Source organism: Manis pentadactyla, chromosome 12 (assembly GCF_030020395.1).
Source record: "Manis pentadactyla isolate mManPen7 chromosome 12, mManPen7.hap1, whole genome shotgun sequence".
Classification (NCBI taxonomy): Eukaryota; Metazoa; Chordata; class Mammalia; order Pholidota; family Manidae; genus Manis; species Manis pentadactyla.
In genome coordinates this window covers 35681421-35699118 of record NC_080030.1, presented here as the reverse complement: position 1 = coordinate 35699118, position 17698 = coordinate 35681421, and the positions used below count along the sequence as shown (strand labels likewise).

The following is a 17698-nucleotide window of genomic DNA, read 5'->3' as shown; positions in this document are numbered from 1 at the left end:
AAGCACGGGGTCTTGCCAACTGAAGTGAGTTCCTTGATATTTTAAAATAAGAGGCCATTAGTTCACAGAGATGAGAGAGTGGTTATACATTATTAGAACCCAGTAAGGGTGGATTAGATGCCCAAGGAACTTGTCTTAAATGTCGCTGAACAAGTGTTTCATAAGCCTCTTAGGTTCTAGGCATTGTCCTAAGCCTGGTTAGGGGCTACAGAGCTCTGGATTGTAGGGGTGGCAGCAGTGATGCAGGAGGGAAGGTTGGGGTGCCAACTGCAGGAGCACAATCCTGCATAGGCAAGAAGAGGTGCCAAGTGTAGTGCAGATGAAGTACTTGTTGACTTTTGCTTTGTTTTGTCATCGGGGGACATCGAGGCCTGATAAGTGGTAGAAACCAGTGTTGGCATTGGTCATAGGCGTTGCTGAGCCCCTAGCCCCAAGAAAGTATGTGTTGAAGACTCACTTTTTCCCTTCCTCCTTTCCAGGTGCCGTGCTATGTATTTGATGGAGAGTTAAAGAAGCATGATTTAAATCCACTGATCAAGATTAGTGGTGGTTACTTGGTGGATGACTCGGACCCAGACACCTCTCTATTCATCAACGTCTGTAGAGACATAGGTCTGAATCACTGGGTGTGAGCATGGTGGCGGTGAGGGATTTCGTAGAAGGCTTCTATATCTTTGGCCATCCACCCTTACCTGATCGAACACCCATATCCTGGTTCAGCCTACTAAGAAAGCTTTTGTCCTGGAAGATGATCTCTGCATAACCCCCACCCGTTTGCCCCGGTCCCTTCTGATTCCATCATAACTTCCATCAAGAAGATTGGTCCCTTCTGGTGTGTTCTCTCTGCCAGACACTTCGGGTTTTAAGAGTCTTAAGTAAACCTGACTTGGAGTGAGACAGAGGGGAGAGTGGAATGGGTGTGCTGGGGGCTCAGGGAGCAGAGTGGAGTCAAGAGCTCCCTGGGACCCTGGTGAGGAGGGCTGTCTACTAGCAGTGTGTAACCCTAAGGCCCTTGACTTTGAGTTGCAGGGTGGGTAAAAGGGAGAGAAGGATGCCCGGTGACTTGGGGCATTTCAGCAGAAATGGGCTTCTTGCCTGGCTTTCTCTGTAGGTACCAGAACTGGTGAGAGAGACTGGGGTGTCTTTGCTAAATTAACTGAAGGCTGCAGATGGTTTTATCTAAAAAGAGGCCTTGAGACGTTATACTAAGCCTTGTCTTGTTCTTTCAGCAATTTCTATAACCTGGCTTTACGCGTCCTTCGTCCTTCCGGGGCTATGAATTGTTAGCCATGTAGGCTAAGACTTGTCTTCTTGCTATGCTGTACTAGAAGCGAGTGTGCCATGAGTGAATTTTTCTGGGAATTAATAATAAATCATTCCTAGTGTTTCCCTTAATGTTCTTGTTTTGTACATAGGACTTCAGGTTTAGAAAAGTTTGGAAAAAATTTTATAATAAAATCAATACATGAGGGTATTGCTGGATAGTAGGCACACAAATAGCACAAATAGTAATTTAAAATTATTCTTTGAGTTGTATATATACATCATATACCATTTTGTTTATTTCTTTATTTTGAAAAGTGAATATACCACATGCATGGTTCATAAGTGACCGGTGATAATTTTAGATTTTTTGTGTGTCAGGTTATTTATGGCATTGCTTTGTTCTACAGGGTTAGCTTTTGATGTTCCTTTGGGAAAAGACAAAGTCTTTGTCTTCAGTGGGTCTGGAACTCATATCTGATTATCAAGCAGAAGTCTTGTTGATCATTGAATTCTGAAGTCATATGCCATTTTAGTTTGAAAACATTTAGTTCCTGGGTCTTTTCTTTTTTTAATCATTTGAGGATTAGCTGCAAGTTTTTTTCTTTCTAATTTACTGACAGTTTGAGTTGCGCTTCAGTGGCTTTGATTCACACTAATATTTTAAATTGAAAAATTAAAAAAAAATATGCAGTTCACCAGCTTCCGTCAGTATATTCTCCATCCCCAGGAAATTTCCCTGAGCCTTAAGTCATGTTTGAAAGTGACCCTTAAAACCTCACAAGTAGTTGTGGAATTGCTGTTACCTGCCTAATGGCTCACTCAGGGGCACTTACCTCACATTTTATTTTCGGTCTAACATCGTGTCACTGTGAGTTGAGGAGTCCGGGCTATAGCGGATATGCAATGTGGACTGGAACTGCCCATTAGTAGTGAAATTTCCCGATACAGGCTTTAGGCCTAAAGGGTTGTTTTTCTTTTCATCAGCTGGTGCCTCCTTGTGGCAAACTGGAGAAGGTGGGGTAACCCTCCTCACTTTGATAAGGCTTTAGTAGAAGCCCAAGCTGGGTGATAAACTCATTCACAGGCAAACTGTGTTTTGAGTCTGTATTTCGTGGTAGGCCCTGAACTACAGTACTGGTCCTGACCAAGCATTAGTTCGCTCTAGCGGAGCTTGTCATCAAGCGGGAGAGGATGCATAGTGAGCAAGTAAACCCAATAATGTGTAAGGTAGCAGATGATGATGGCGTTAGGGAAACCCAGCTGGGCTAATCATGGCTAGCTAGTGGCAGTCTGTAGTCTAGGCACGTTTAGTACGTTCTGTTCTTTAATCGTACCCCTAATTTGTGAGGTATTGCATTGTCCATCAGATGGATCCTGTAGTTAGGTGAAAGTTACAGAGATAGTAAGCGGTGGATCTAACACTGGAGCCCAGAACTGTCTGTGTGTTCTTTCTGCAAATCTACTCATCTTCTCAGCAATCCATGGAGTCCCTGCATTTTCGGGTCTGTTTATAGCTTGAAAGGGGGTCACCTAAAGTCAATGTACCTTTAGGAGAGGGAGATACATTCTGAAGCTCTGAACAACAGCAGTGCCTGTTTACCAGGTGCCAAGTGAGCACTTTGCCGTCCTCCCTGCACCTGCTGGAGCCCTGCAGGGGGACGGTGCTGCACTCCTTCCATGGTCAGGGAGGCCCTGGCTTGCCCAGGCTCTCAGAGAGGATGTCAGCCCAGCTCTTCTTTGTGTGCAGACTTTCACCTTATGTTACTTGTGGAGACATTCAGAAATTCGATAATTTTTTTAAAGGGACCCTGGGCCTAAGGTTAAGCATGATCACCACTCCTGATGCATAAAATGATATGGTTTAATGTCTCACAGACTCGCTGAAGAACTCCAGTCCACAGTTGCATGCATGTCCCCCCGGCACTGCTGCCTGCCTGGTGAGAGGGGACCAGGCGTTTGACGTTGGCCATCCCAAAGAGGGACTGAAGCTCCTGAGCAAGAACAGGTCAGTTTGCTGTTGGCCTTTGTCATCCTTGGCAAGATTGTCCCTGAAAAATTACTGTATCACACGGGCTTGTGAAATGGTTGGTCATCACTGTGAGTCACACAGGCTGGCTGGCTTGTGGACTTTCTAATCCCGTCGCTCATAGCTGTGAGAACACAGATCGTGATTCAGCCGTGTCTCTAAGTGTGTTCACTTCATGAAATGACACCTACCTTAAGGTGTTCTCTGATACTTTCCATGGCATGTTTTCCATGCAGTCGGCCTTGTGTCTGGAGTTACCTGTTCCTTAAAAGCAGCATCTGAAGGGTGAGAGGCAGCCAGAGCAGTCTGCTGGCGTCCCTCCAGGCTGCGGTGTTCTTCCTGACTGGCGCTCAGTGGACACCCTGCTTCCCAGCGAGGGCACTCATTTCCTGTCTCCTTGTCTGCCTTTGCCCCTTGAATTGCCAGAGAGATTTTTCCTCCAGTATGTTACACATGACCACGCCCTGAACTGGATCAAGGATTTTAATGCTCTCCTATTCCCGGGGCCTTTGGTAGACACCTAATTGCATGTGCCCTAGTATGGAACTACTGGTGTGTCAGGGCTCAGTTCCTTCTGTTCACAGAAAACAGTGGAGCATCAGTCACCTAAAAATGTTTGAGAAACTTCTAGATGTGCATCTGTCTTAGTTTGCCAGGGAAGCCATAACAAAGTACCTTAGACTGAGTGGCTTCAACAGCAGATACACTTCCTCACGGTTCTGGAGGCTTGAAGTCCAAGGAGTCCACAGGGTTGGTTCCTTCTGAGGCCTCTCTCCTTGGCTTGTACACAGCTGTGTTCTGTGTGTGCGTCCTGATCTCTTTCTACAAGGAAAGCAGTCATATGCGATCAGGGCCCACACTAGTGACCTCGTTGTACTTAGTCACCTCTTTAAAGGCCCATCTCCAAATATAGTCACATGCTGAGGTCCTGGTGGTTAGGGTTTCCACATAGGAATCTGGGGGTACAGTTCAGCCCATGGCATTGTCTCAAGTGACAAGTGGGTGATTATTCATCCTGGGGAGTGGGTGGGGCTAGAAAGGACTCCGTAAAATATGGTCATTGGGTGAAAGCCTAAGTGTGGCTTCACAGAAAAGGAAGGTCATCTATTAGCTGCTGTCCTGTGGCCAGCGCACCAGGAGCAGGAGGCACAGCCCGCAGGGGACCAGCACGCCTCCCAGGGGCCCCAGGCTCTTCCTCCTCTGGGAGGCCACGTTGGCCAGTGTGCCGAGCCATGTCGGGTTAAAAACAAAAGCTTTTTGGCTTGTCCTCAGAAATTGTTCTTTGCAGAGGTGGTGATTATGCAACTTTGTGTGCTTGGCCTGCTCAGCTATGTTTGTTTTGTTAGATATTTGACTTATTTAAATTCACAAGTTGGTCATTTTATTTATTTGAGAAAGTAACACTCATTGAAGTTTCCTTAAATTTTTCTTCAATAGAAATGATTTACAGTTACTTTGTACTATGGCCTTTTTTATATTTTAATATTTGTTTCTCCTCCGAATGAGTGTGTTGAATGTTCAGGGCAACAGATTAATTTGACTGTAATTTATACCTTGGTAGCACTCTGTTCTCAATGTGTGTCACCCAGGCTTGTCTTGAGTTACGGGAAAGACGAGGCCGGGAAGCCAGACTTCTGTGATGGCCACAGCCCCTCAGTGACGATTACATTTGTCTGTCCATCTGAGCGCAGAGAGGTGAGTGCTTGTCGGAGGAGGACTTCCCAGCGGTGCATGCTCCTCCTCCCCTGAGTGAGCAGAAGTTGGGTTTGGGTGGAGTGGTGTCTGGGTGCAGGAGAGGGTGAGCAGTCAAAAGGCGCTTTGGGGGAATATCCGGGAAGACTGCCTCCTGGGAAGATGTGCCTCCTGCAGAAGGCAGGCCTTAGGGCTGTAGGTGAGGCTCTTGGGGGAGAACAGCTTGCTATTTGCTTTTACCCAATAACCTGGAGGCGGCCCTACATATGTCAGCGTGCAATGGTGTTTTGTTCTAGGGTTGTGTGAGATGGTTTTAACTGGTTTGTGGACAGATTTTCAAGTTTTTCTAGTTAAGCTGATTGTGAATGAATACTTGAAAAGCCATATGTATAATGTGATTTCATGGCTCTTGTTTCTTACGATGAGGAAAGGTAAAAATAGCTAATTGGTTTATAAAAACATAGTAAGGAATGGCTCGGACAGATGGTAAGCAGACCTGGCAGAGACTGTGTAGGCAGGACTGAGCGTATGGGGTTCTGAAGTAGGAGAAGCAGGGCCTGCCAGTGGAGCGTGCCACCCCTCCCTGCCTGCTTTCCCCCTCACCCTCACAGGCAGGGTGATTATTCTGTCTTCTGGCTGCTTAATTCTAGCACAGTTGTAAGCGCCCTGAGGGTAGGGCTGGGTCTGTGTCGTCCTTGGCCCCGTGCCCAGCGGCGCTGGACGTGTCCTCCTATTGTAGTGTTCCAGCAGGTGCACGGGTGCTGCTGGGAGAGGGAGAGCACCAGGGAGGAAGGGCCGGGCTTTCCTCCAATTGTCTCTGCCTTCTCATCAGAGAATGAGGTTGGAGGTGCTCAATTCTTTTGCCAGGGAACCATTTCCCTCTCCCGACAAGCAAACGTGGAATTTGCTCTGGTTTCGGGCAGGCAGCCGGCCCTTTTTGTGTATAGGGGATGTGTAGACAAAAGTACAGTCCAGGCCCGCTTTCCATTTTGCCCCCACACTTCCAGGGATACGTGGCATCAGCCTCATGAAGACGCGGCTGGCCAGCACTGAGTTAGTGCTGACTGAATGGTAGGGAGTGTCTCCTCGGGCCTCAGGTTTGGGCCCTCCCCTGCAAACCGAAATCCCCTGAGCCTGATGAGACGTGCTCAGCTGGCTGTGCTTCCAGTGTTGGCTACTTGTGCTGCATTCAGTAAGAATCGTCTTACACTGTCACAGTGAAGGGAACTGGGCGTCCCCTCCTGTTTCCTCATGGGATGTCATACTTCATGGTGCTAGAAGGGGAGGCTGACTTGTTATTAGAGGTAGAGGTTCCATTTCCTCTGAAGCATTCACTGGGTAGGTCTTGGGTTATGTGTGACACCTTAGTACTTGAAGGTTTAGTTAAGCTGGCTCACTGAATGCCTTGAGGAGCTGGAATCTCAGTAAGCATTCATCTTATCATATAGAGCTTTTCAAAGAAGTGCTATTGAACTTACATACTGTAAATTTTAAGTCCAATTTAATGGTCATTGAGATATTAAAGAATTGTGTAGCCATTGTCACCATCTGCTGTTAGCCTGTCTCCATTACCTCCAAGGAAACCAGTGCCCAGCATCGCTCCCCGTTCCTTCCTCAGCCCTGAGCCCTGGCTGCCACCCGTCTGCTTTCTCTCTCTGGATTTGCTTTTTCTGGACATCTCATGTCAGTGAACTGTACACTGTCTGGCCTCTCACTTGGTGCCCAGCTGCCTTCACATATGTCCAGCTTCCCTGAGCCCAGTGGTTAAAACATGGGTTTTGAGTCAGTCAGATGGAGCTGGACATGGAGGTCTGCAGCCTCCTAATCATGTGACCTGGGTTTGTGAGTCCAACATTTAGCACCATGCCTGGCACAGAGCAGATGCTCAGCAGACATTTGCTGAGTGATGGTGCCTAGAAGCAGCACATCTCTTCCTAAGATACTAAGACCAATAAGACTTTACTTCAGTGAGCAGTGATGACATTCTTCCCAGTTCAGCCAAAGATGAGGGTCAGAGCTCATGTCTGTAAAACCGATTCTCTGGCACAAAAATGGCAGAGTCTGGGTTTGTGGTGGGTGATGCCCTGGCTTCTCCCAGGGACAGGAGCAGATTTGAGGGCGGGTGAGGTGTGCCCAAAGCTCCTTTGACCATCTTAGGAAAGAGGTTATGGGCCATCTTCCCAGACGTGCACATGCATGGTGATTTCACCCACCGTGGGGGTTCATCTGGCCCCAGCTCAGTGGCACCTCTGACTGAGAGGAGTGAACCAACCCCATACCCATCACAAACCATGACTGCTTGCCAGGATTGTGCTTATCATGTGTTGAATTCAGGACAGACTCACTGATTAGGCTTGAGTGTGCCTGCAAGGGGATCAGAAAGGTTTGCAAGTAAACAGTTGTTACAAGTCAGATAATCTAAATATGTTAGGGGCAATTATGATTCAGAAACAGGAAGCCGTGGAGCTTTTCAGAGGCATGGAAAACTTGCATTAAAAAATTACTTTTGCTCCTTTCAAACTGGTCCTGGCAGGGCACCATTCCCAAGCTCACAGCTAAATCCAATTGCCGCTACGAAATTGAGTGGATCACCGAGTATGCCTGCCACAGAGATTATTTGGAGAGTGGAACCTGCTCTCTGAGCAACGAGCAGCATGACATTGCCATTGACCTCCAGCCACTCAGACAGAACACAGGTGAGTGGGTGCCCTATGAACAGTAGGAGGGGAGTGTGAACGGAGGGGCCGAGCTAACCCCTGCCTGCCGCTGGGCAGAAAGAGGGACTGGGGATGACTGAAGTAATGCTTCAGAAGCCTCTTCTTATCTGTTCCTCTTTCTTTAGCATCACCATTTCCTTACTATACCTCAGACGGAAAGGAATATATTTTTTATTTGAGTATCTGTGGAGAGACTGGAGTGAAAGTCTGTAATAAGAAAGAGGCTGCAGTCTGCCAAGTGAAAAAGTCTCAACCTCCTCAAGTCAAAGTAGCAGGAAAACATCAGAATCTGACCCTACGGTGTGTAAACCTTCACATTATTTCAAGTGTATTGTGTATATTTTTGTGAACCAGAACTGGCCCCCTACAGTGTCCTGCCCCATTTTCTGTAAAGTACAGGAAAATCGGTTAAGGCAGCACATCTTCCTTTTTGACTTAGGCAAGTTGCCATTTGTCACTAAACTGTTGGATGTTTATTCTGGCTTTAGGGTAAGACTGTTTCTGTTAAAATTTATTGTTTTATAATCTATTGTTTGTAAGGAGCCATACTGTAGGAAAAGTAATTGGTGTGCCATTGATCCGGCTTTCATATTTTAAAATGTACGTTTCTGAGGAATTTTGTTTTTTTCTCTGGCAGTTTGAGGATCTGAAACGCCATTAACGTTACATAAAAGTTTTCAGCAACTAAGAAAATGCATTCAGTGCAATTCTTATGACCCTTAGCTTGGTAGTTAACCTTCATGAAAGCATTATGATAATGTAGCTCTTTGTAAGTATGTATTGTCCAGGATCCCTCAGGTAGGTCTGTGTTTATGGCAGTTGTAGGATAAGCTGGGTGTTTCTTGGGCATTATTTATTTTACACAAACTCTAGAAATGAGAGAAGAGTCTCCATGTTCGCAGCTAAACCTTTGGCCCTTTCTTCCAGCCAGCTCTTGCTTTGAAGTAGGAGGACCCCAAGCCTGTGCTCTGGAACTCGTTTCCTTTAGATGGTTTTTCCCCAGCTGGCCAGAGAGCTTGCTGTTTTATGTCGGTACCGATTTGTTGATGGTATGCAAAAGGCTTAATGGAGAAATGTTAAACAATTCCAGTTTCTTTCTGGTTTTATCAAATTGTGTGTCTCTATTACACAAATCTAGATACTCTGATGGAGACCTCACCTTGATATATTCTGGAGGCGATGAATGCAGCTCAGGCTTCCAGCGGATGAGCGTCATAAACTTTGAGTGCAATAGAACTGCAGGTGAGTGAGTGTGCCCTGGGGCTCAGTCCGCGCCCCTTGCGGTGAGGGCGCGCGTCACTAGTGACGTGGAGTGCTGCGTGGAGCGGTCCTTGTTCTCCTCTGTGGCCGCTCTAGTTCCCAGACTGTGTTCTACTGTGTCAGTGAGTGGGAGCCCCCGACCCCGCCAGCAACGCATACATTCTGCCTCCATTTTCCTCTGCTCTGTGTTTTGGGACTGGGCCCAGCACTGGGCTGGGAAAACATTTCTGTCTTGAACTGTGGTTCACACCAAAGCACGACCAGATCCTGCGGGGCAGGGCTGCTCACCGGCTTGGAATGGGCTGTCACTAAACAACTCTTCTTTTATGAAGTAAGTTTCGAAGTGGCCCTTTTTGCAAATGGGGGCCCTGTGGTAGAGGGTGGATGTGGGGATCTCAGGAGGTAGCAGGCAAGTTGAAGAGGGATGTTTGGTTCATCTGAGCTATTAGGGGAAGCTACCTTGAAGTTGTAGTGGCACTGGCATTTCAGAGACCTCTGCTGCTGCTGTGGCTTGAAGGTCCTGGACGGAGCCTGCATCTGTAGAGAAGTGATGGGGCCCCGTCATCCTCAAAGGGCCACGACCCCAGGGCCCCATAGGGTCCTGTCCTGCGCATTCCGCTGGCTCTCGCTCATGGCGCTCCCCCTCCCCCAGGGCCGTTCTGGCCCTGCTTACTTAGTATGCTTCTGTGGCCGAGCTCTGAGGTTTGTCCCTGGTTCGCCGTGGGGACTGAGGGAGGCAGCCGGGCCTGGCGTGTGGAGTGTGTTCCTGAAACTCATGCCCTGGAGGTGAAGGAGGTCAGGAGACGGGTGATCAGCTCCGAGCCTGAATGAACTGCCTCCGGAGCCAGCCCAGAGGAGTCTGGGGCAGAGCAGATGGGAAGGCCTTAGATCAGGACCTGTTACTGCTGAGGCCGCATCTGCCCTTGGTCCCCGCTGCTCACAGGTACCCCTGTCGCCTTCTGTCCGCCTCACTCCACCTGTGCTCTGGCCTCATGTTGGAAGCTCCTCGCTGGCCCTTGGGATGGTTGTCATGTTCTCAGTTGACTCATTCCCCACATTTTATTAGTACCTGTTTGTTTAGGCCCTGCAAGGCCTGGGAATGGGTGATGGCTGAGTGCTTCCGCAGTTTGCCGGCCAGAGGCAGCGAGGGAAGGAGAGGGAAGCCTGGAGAGCAGGCACTGCAGGTGCTGGACTTGCACTTCCAGGCAGGCCCACCACCCTGTGCCTCGGCGGGGAGGTGCTGAGGCCGGTGGCCTGGGGTCTGGGCAGCTGGGAGGATGGAGGCAGTTGGAGGAGAGGAGAGCTGCTTAAGTGAGCCCCGGGACAGGGGAGCCAGCCAGGTGTGGAAGTGGGGTGGATGTGGGGGCGGGTTTTCATGACACAGGGAACAGCTCATGCCAAGGCATGAATTTGGGTGGCCTTGGTGAGCAGGCCTGAGCTACGTATTCCGATGTGGCTAAGGATGACCCTAGGAAGGAGCCGCATTGTCAAGAGCTTGTATGTTCTGCAGAGGAGGTGGACTTTTATCTCAAATCCAGTGTGAAGTCCCAAGGCCTTTAAGCAGGGGGATGACGTGAATCGGATTTGGATGTGGCCTTAGGCTCCGTCTCCCATCTGGATTAAATGCTCCACCTCTCTCCCCAGATTCTCCACCTTTCTTGCATCATCCTCACATCTTCCAAGCTTTTAGGAGGCCCTTTCTGAAGTGTGCCCCTCTACTCTGTGTCCTGTTCCCTGGGAAATGTAGCCTGCTTCTTAGGCAGGGGCCCTGTTCTCCTGGACTCCCTGCCGACTGGGCTGCTCTGCTGTGGCTGGCTTCTGTCATCCACATCTCCTCCGACCTTGTCTTTACCTCTTCTGGCCCCGTGCTGTTCTGGGCTTTTATAAATGACTTGGCTGATCTTTGCAAGTGTGCTGATCTCAGTTGGGCATTTTGGGAAGACAGAATAATGATCCAGAAGGATCCCAGCAGCCAAGGAGGCCAAGCAGAGATGCCCCATGTTTGGTGGGAGATTTTGAGCCTGCTCTTAGGTCGGAGTTGGATTCGAAAGTAAGACTCTTTCCGACTCTGTGAGGCAGTACTCCAGACTTGGGAGCAAACTGTACAAACTTCAAATTTAAATTTAGAGTTTTTAGAAAAAATTCCCTTGTGGGTTCTTGGTGGATAAATGTAACATTGCACTTTTGCATGTGAATGGGTCTTAATTGGCTGAATAGTATAATGTGGTTTATAGTCTAACTTGGATCTCCAGGAATTATTTTTGCCCATGAATCTAGGGTTCATGCATTTTCACGACACACAAGTGCATAAATGCAATCTTTTAGCCATAGTTTTTAATTACACCACTTGGGTGATTTACATGTAGCGTGGTGATCCCATCAAATAAGGACATGAGATCATTTTTTTGGGATGAGTGATATATTAGGATAGGCTAGTAAAAAAACTACCGACAAATTTCAGTGGCTCCTTCCATTAAAGGTTTGTTTTCCTTAGTTCCGTGCAGGTCAGTGGAGGGGGTGGAGGTGGCGGCTGTGCCCACTTCATCACTCAGGACCTTCACCCTCCCTGTCTTGTGTTGCTGCTGTCTGTAGACTTTGGCCCCAGGGACCTGCAGAACCGAGTAGCATGGTTCCTTTTTCCTAGTGGGTCCATCCGAGTGGCCCAACCTGAGAGGCAGGGCGGGGAGGCTGGGGACTCTAGCTTAGCAGTGCACCTGGAAGGAGAACCAGGCCGCTTGGTGAGTAGGCGGCGGCTCTGCTTGCAGTTATGGAGGAATGATGCTGCGCCTCCTGCTGAGGTCCCACTGCCCTCTAGCCGGCCGTGGGTTCCAATGCCGTGAGCCTGTGAGGTGGCATGCCGCAGATGAACTGTGGGGGTCGGAGAGCCTGGGTGACGCTCTTGGGACGGTGTGGTTGATGAGGGAGTGAAAAGCTCATACCAGCCCTGCTGATGGATAGCAACTGTAGGCCCCAGGAATAGTGGTCTTGAGGCAAAGCCTATTGTGTTAAAAACAAATGCACAAATGTGGTTGGCAGAGGAGAGTTCTAGCTTGTTATTCTAAAATTCTTTGATAAATTAAATAAGAATGCAGGTAAGATACAAGCCAGTGTTATTTAAAACTGACTCTCCCTGCAGATTCACTCAGAAAGTTTCATATGCAAACCAGCTCCAAAGTAAGGGAGGATGCTAGAACCATTCATAGTATTATTTAATCTTTTGTAAGCTTACTGTGAAAGAAAAGCACTGGGAATGCTTTAGTTTGTAGAGACACAGCTCTCTTCCAAATACCTCGTGGCAGAAGAATGCCGCGGGAGTAAGCTGTGAGAATAGTGCGGGTGGGCTGGGAAGAGGCTTCCCTGCTCCGTCCATCACGGGGAGGCCCCGAGGTCCTGACTGGAGAAGATGGCTCTTTAGGCTCTTTATTGTAGGGAGGGAAGTTGGGAGTGCTGTTTCTTAAAGAGAATGGCTTACAGTACTTAAAAAAAAAAAAATACGAAGACAGATAAAACCCATCGTAATGAGGAAAGAATGGCCTTGTGGTTATAGTTAACAAGCCTGGCCGTGGGACCAGACTGTATGGGTTTGATTCCTGGCTCCTGCTTCCTTGCTATGAAACCACAGGCAAATTATTCAACTCCCTATATGTACAAAATGAGGCTAAAATTGTACCAGTGCTGTAGGGTTTTTAGGGTTAAATATGCCAATATATATATATAAAGTACTTAAACCCGAACCCAGCTTCTGCAGCCAGCCCCTGTGTAGCACGTTGATGCTTGCCCAGTGCCTGGCTCACATTGTGCTGACTACAGGTTAGCTGCTGTCGCTGGTATTATAATGTTTATAATATTAAAAATTTAATTGAATTGCAGTTGAAACATCGTTCATGCTCAGTACAAAATATGATTTCCCTTTCCTTAAGAACACTGTGCGCTTCAGGGCACCAAACCTCAAAAAGGCAAGTCATGTTGGAGGCCCAGGGAGGGTTATGGAACCTAGGGGCAGAAAACAGAACTTTGTGTCAGCAGTACACCAGCTTGGAAGCACATGCAGATAGTATTTCTACTACGGAAAAACCCAGCACAGTTGTCTGAACCCCAGGCTATGGGGACTGGGGAGGTGGCCTGTGATGGGCTGGCTTTCAGTCCAGAACTGAACATGTAGGGCCCACAGGTGGGAAATCTGTGGGGCTCCCTTAGGCGGCAGGTGAGGAGGTTGTTGATCTGAGTGGGGGTGCTGGAGACATGCTCTGACCAAGTCTCGAGGGTCCGGGACGCCGGCCCTCTGAGAGGAGTGCTGCTGGCTTTATGATGTTACACAGACCACAACATGCTTTCCCCTTCACTTTAGTTAGAGCTCGGGGACCTGACTGTGCTCACAATGCCATCATTAAGTTAGTGGCTCTTCTGGAGCTTGAGCTCTGGGTTCTACCCTCCTGCTGGTGAATCCCAGAGGATGTCATGAGCCCGTGGAAGGCTGACCACAGCCGGGAGCAGCAGGGCCCAGCCTGGTGGCTCACATGTTCCACACTGGCCCTTGTGTCGTGTCCCTACTGAATGTGTTGTAAACAGCCTTATGGCCTATTGAGACCATCCTGCTAAGATGAAAGGGTTGAGGAGTTTGAAGTAGTCTGAAACCCAGTACGAGCTGCTCTAATTGCTGGGGTCTGGGACCCGAGTTTGTTGAGCTGCGGTTGGCATTGGTGTCACATTTGCTATTTCTGCCCTCGCTCCTTTGACATCCCCAGGTTTTTGGTCACATCATGGAGTGTTTTTTCCTTTTCAAATCGCACAGCTAATGATGGAAAAGGAGCTCCTGTGTATACTGGGGAGGTGGACTGCACCTACTTCTTCACTTGGGACACGAAGTACGCCTGTGTGGAAGAGAAGGAGGGTCTCCTGTGCAGCGTCGCCGATGGGAAGAAGAGGCATGACCTGTCCGCTCTGGCACGGCACTCAGGTGCGTCACTGGGCCGTGGCATGTGCGTGGGTGTGCTTGCCAGCGCAAGGCAGGAAGGGGGCTCCCGCGCTTCTAACCTGGGGATGCAGTGGGAAATGCTGTTCGATTTTCTTTAATTGCCAACCAGTTGTATCAGGGCCTTTCACCCCTTTATGTAGCAACATGACTTTTAGAAATGACGCTGAATTAGGAAGCAAAAATGCCTGAATTTGAGGTTGGAATTACTGGTTTACACTTGGGTTAAGTTGGTGTAATCTTGTCATAGTTTCGTAGAAACCGCCAAGTGCCGGGCCTTGTGCTTTATGATTAGAAACTTTTTAAAAAAAATTTAAACTCTTGTTAAGAGAGTAAATCTTAGAAGTTCTCATTCAAGAAAAAAGAATTTGTATTTATATGTGTTGATGGATGTTAACTAGACTAAGTGTGGTGATAACTTTGCAATATATGTGTATGTCAGCTCTTGACATTGTACACCAAGATGAATGAAGTGTTGCAGGTGAATTACATCTCAATAAATAAAAATTAATTTAAACTCCTACAACAGCCACAGTAGGCAGTGTTCCCACTTTGCACCCAGGCTGTCGTCAGGTTCAAGGGGTGGTGCACTCGGTGTGAAGGTGATGGGGCCAAGGTCAGGCCGCCTTCTGGCCTTGTGCTCATTCCTGGTCTCATGGCCTCTTCCCCCATATCTAAAATGGGATCAGCTTTCTCTGTCCAATGTCAGATTCTTCCCGAGGCCGAGTGGAGAGTGGGGGTGGGAGCCCCCAGGACGCTGTGTGGTGATGGCCAGGGCTTGGCAGGGCTGTTGCAGGGCCTGACTCTCAAGTGTTTTTATGTGGCAGGTGTCAGACTAGGTTCTGGGGAAATAGCCTCACAGCTGGCGGCATTGGAGGGGCCACAGGGGCCAGCTCAGCCCCTTCCCCAGGGGCCTTAGAATTTAGCAGACAGCAGAGAATAAGAATGAGAATGGGGGCTTGTGACAGGGAGAACTGGATCTAGTCGGAAAATTTCTTGTTTCACCCTTTAAAGTAGCCTTGGAATTAGGAATATCTAGAGGTGAGTTATATCTGAAAACACCTAAGGCAGAGTGAATGACTTGACCTGAAGTCACATAATTACCAACTGTGGTAGCAATGATTACTCACGTGTTTCCAGTCCCATCTGGTTCAGAGAGTATAATATTAGAAAGAGGAACTCCTCTTGTGGGGAGTGTTGGGAAGCTCTCCTTTGAACCTGGGGCCATCTCTAAATGCTGGTGTTGGTGAGGTGCCTCGGAAGTGAACGTGCTTTTGTAGTCTGGCTCCGCATAAGCCAGGTATGCTGCTCTGGCTGGATTCTGGTGCACGTGTGTTCACGGAGAGAGGGGTCTTCTGCAGCGGACAGAGCGGTCTGCTTGGTGAGGGCTGGTGTCACTACATCCAGCTATGTGTGCGTTGCCTGCTTTCTCCTGGCCACAGTTTTCTTACGCAAACTGAGTGGTGGTATTAGATCCCTTTATTTAACATTGTTTTGTTTTTAACATCACAATGTACAACACACAAACGGGGGTCTGGGAGGGGTGCACAGATACTTCTGCTCACTCAGTGGTTCTCTTAGCCTCTGCTCTGGTTCTCTGGGGTGCAGGAGTATTTGGGTAGTATTTGCATGCAGATAACTAAGGAAGCCTGCGAGCTGAAATCTTCCTTAGTGTAATGAGTCCTCCTATCCTATGGCCTTTCAACCCATCCCACTCCCAGGGGCACTTACGTAGTCATCGGTGGGTCCCTGACGTGGTGTGCTTCTGGGGCATAGAGGCAAAGCCTGAGAATCTCAGTGAACTTCTGTGCCTTCAGCCTGCCTGGCTCTGGAAACATGAGTGCCCGAGGTTTAGAGACCACACGCTTAGTGAGCTTTGGGCCTTGCCTTCCACTTACCAGTTATGGTGTGACTCACAGAGAGATAATCACAGCCTTTGGCTAAAAGAAGCTTGTTTTTGGTTTACAGAACTGGAACAGAATTGGGAAGCCGTGGATGGCAGCCAGAAGGGAACAGAAAAGAAGCATTTCTTCCTCAATATCTGCCACAAAGTGCTCCAGGAAGGCCAGGCGAGAGGCTGTCCTGAAGATGCAGCTGTGTGCTCTGTCGGTGAGTTGTGCCCAGAGCGAGCATCGAGGTAACAGTTGCCTGCAGGCGTGCAGAATGGGGCTACATCCAGTTCAGAGTGAGTTAGAAAATCTTCCTCTATTTGTCTAAGCTTCTTTTCTTATATGGGTTCAGCATATAAAAGCTAGTAAATAAACAATTTAATGACTCCCACGTAGGTAGGTGGTACACTCTGGTAATGGTGGAACTTGGGGGATCCTGAGGAACTTGGGGGAACCTGAGGTTGGCTGCAGCTTTTGACGGTGGCTGACATCATCCCTAGGACCAGAAGGAACCATGTTGCAAGATACTTGATTATTTTTGACTTTGTAACTTGAAACATAACTTTCCCAGTGCCTATGTAAACTGATTTTGATTTTTCAACAACTTTTACTGCCTGCAGTTGTTCCAATGTTATGGTGTAAGGCAAGTGGAACCTCAAGTTAGCCTTCATGTAAGAGTACTTGCACCCCTTAGGTACTTCTTGCTGTAATTGTTTTGGTCCTGCAGAGACTTCTCAATTTGAAACAAGTTATTTAGCATATTAATTGTTCGTCACTTAAGACTCATTTTGGAAATGACTGGCAGTGAGGGTAATTGCAGTCTGTTACAAACCATGGATAAGGAATTGTGCACTCAGGTTGGATTTTAGGATTGACCCGAGTATTCAGAATTGGTAGTGCATGTCTTTCAAGGCAGCTCCAGGCATCTTCATGCCTTTATTTAGAAGGACGTGGGACAAAATGTCAGTACGTCATGGTAAAAATCAACTGAACCAAGAGTTACACGGTCACCTCTTTGGCTAGCTGAACAGGTTTGGTTAGTTTCTGCTCTGGTCATGGGACAAACTGTAGCTCCTAGTCTGTGCTTTCATAAGACCTTGTGTCTTGGGGGAACAGAGGCCCTGAAAGTGGGGGGGCTGCATTACTATACAGGACGGCATGATGTGTGCTTGCTATTCTGCCTCCTGTGCCCACGGGGGACATTAACATTTTCTCACTTTCCTACTACTCCAAGAGGTGGCCTTGGGGTCCTCCCCATGGCTGCCACTGCCCAGTCAAACTTGGCATTCAAGAAAACCCCACTGAGCGCCGGGGCCAGGCTTGGTGGGCTGGGGAAGGGCCACAGCATACCTGCTGGGTGTTGGCTGATTTTTGGTACTTCTCTGTGTCATTGTCATCTTTAATCATGTCTTGTTTTCTCCCCTTTCTTTCTCTTTTCCAGATAAGAGTGAATTTAAAAATCTGGGCAAATTTATTTCTTCTCCTACAAAAGAGAAAGGAAATATTCAGCTCTCTTATTCAGATGGTGATGATTGTGGCAAAAATAAGAAAACACAGACAAACATAACACTTATATGCAAGCCAGGTAAAAATTTAAGACAAAAAAAGAAAATGATGAACTATCATAGAGGCTTTGCCAGAGGTGTGTTGTGTTCTTGGCTTCTGCCAAGTTGAGGGGGGGCTGCTGCCAAGTCGAGGGACAGTGCCAGGCATTTCAGGGTCCAGCGCCTATAGTGGTGGGCACTTGGGCTGGACCCCTACCCGCTGAGCAGACCAGTCCGGAGATGGAGGAAGGCCACACAGTGTCGGAAGGCCACGCGGCCTCCCAGATGAGCTCTGGGCCCCAGCCTGGCCTCCTCTTCCTCTTCCTTGGGCC

General features: G+C 48.3%; 1 protein-coding gene across 1 annotated transcript in view; it reads left to right on the top strand.

Annotated features, from left to right (window-relative positions):
• The window catches only part of IGF2R (insulin like growth factor 2 receptor), a 98907-nt gene that overhangs the window by 34067 nt on the left and 47142 nt on the right, over window positions 1–17698 (top strand). Inside the window, exons 5-13 of the mRNA XM_036886778.2 lie at window positions 480–612; window positions 3142–3271; window positions 4882–4987; window positions 7518–7680; window positions 7827–8001; window positions 8840–8943; window positions 13754–13918; window positions 15902–16042; window positions 17264–17407. Of these exons, the coding sequence (XP_036742673.2) occupies window positions 480–612; window positions 3142–3271; window positions 4882–4987; window positions 7518–7680; window positions 7827–8001; window positions 8840–8943; window positions 13754–13918; window positions 15902–16042; window positions 17264–17407 (1261 nt within the window). The remainder of the gene's footprint in view (window positions 1–479; window positions 613–3141; window positions 3272–4881; window positions 4988–7517; window positions 7681–7826; window positions 8002–8839; window positions 8944–13753; window positions 13919–15901; window positions 16043–17263; window positions 17408–17698) is intronic.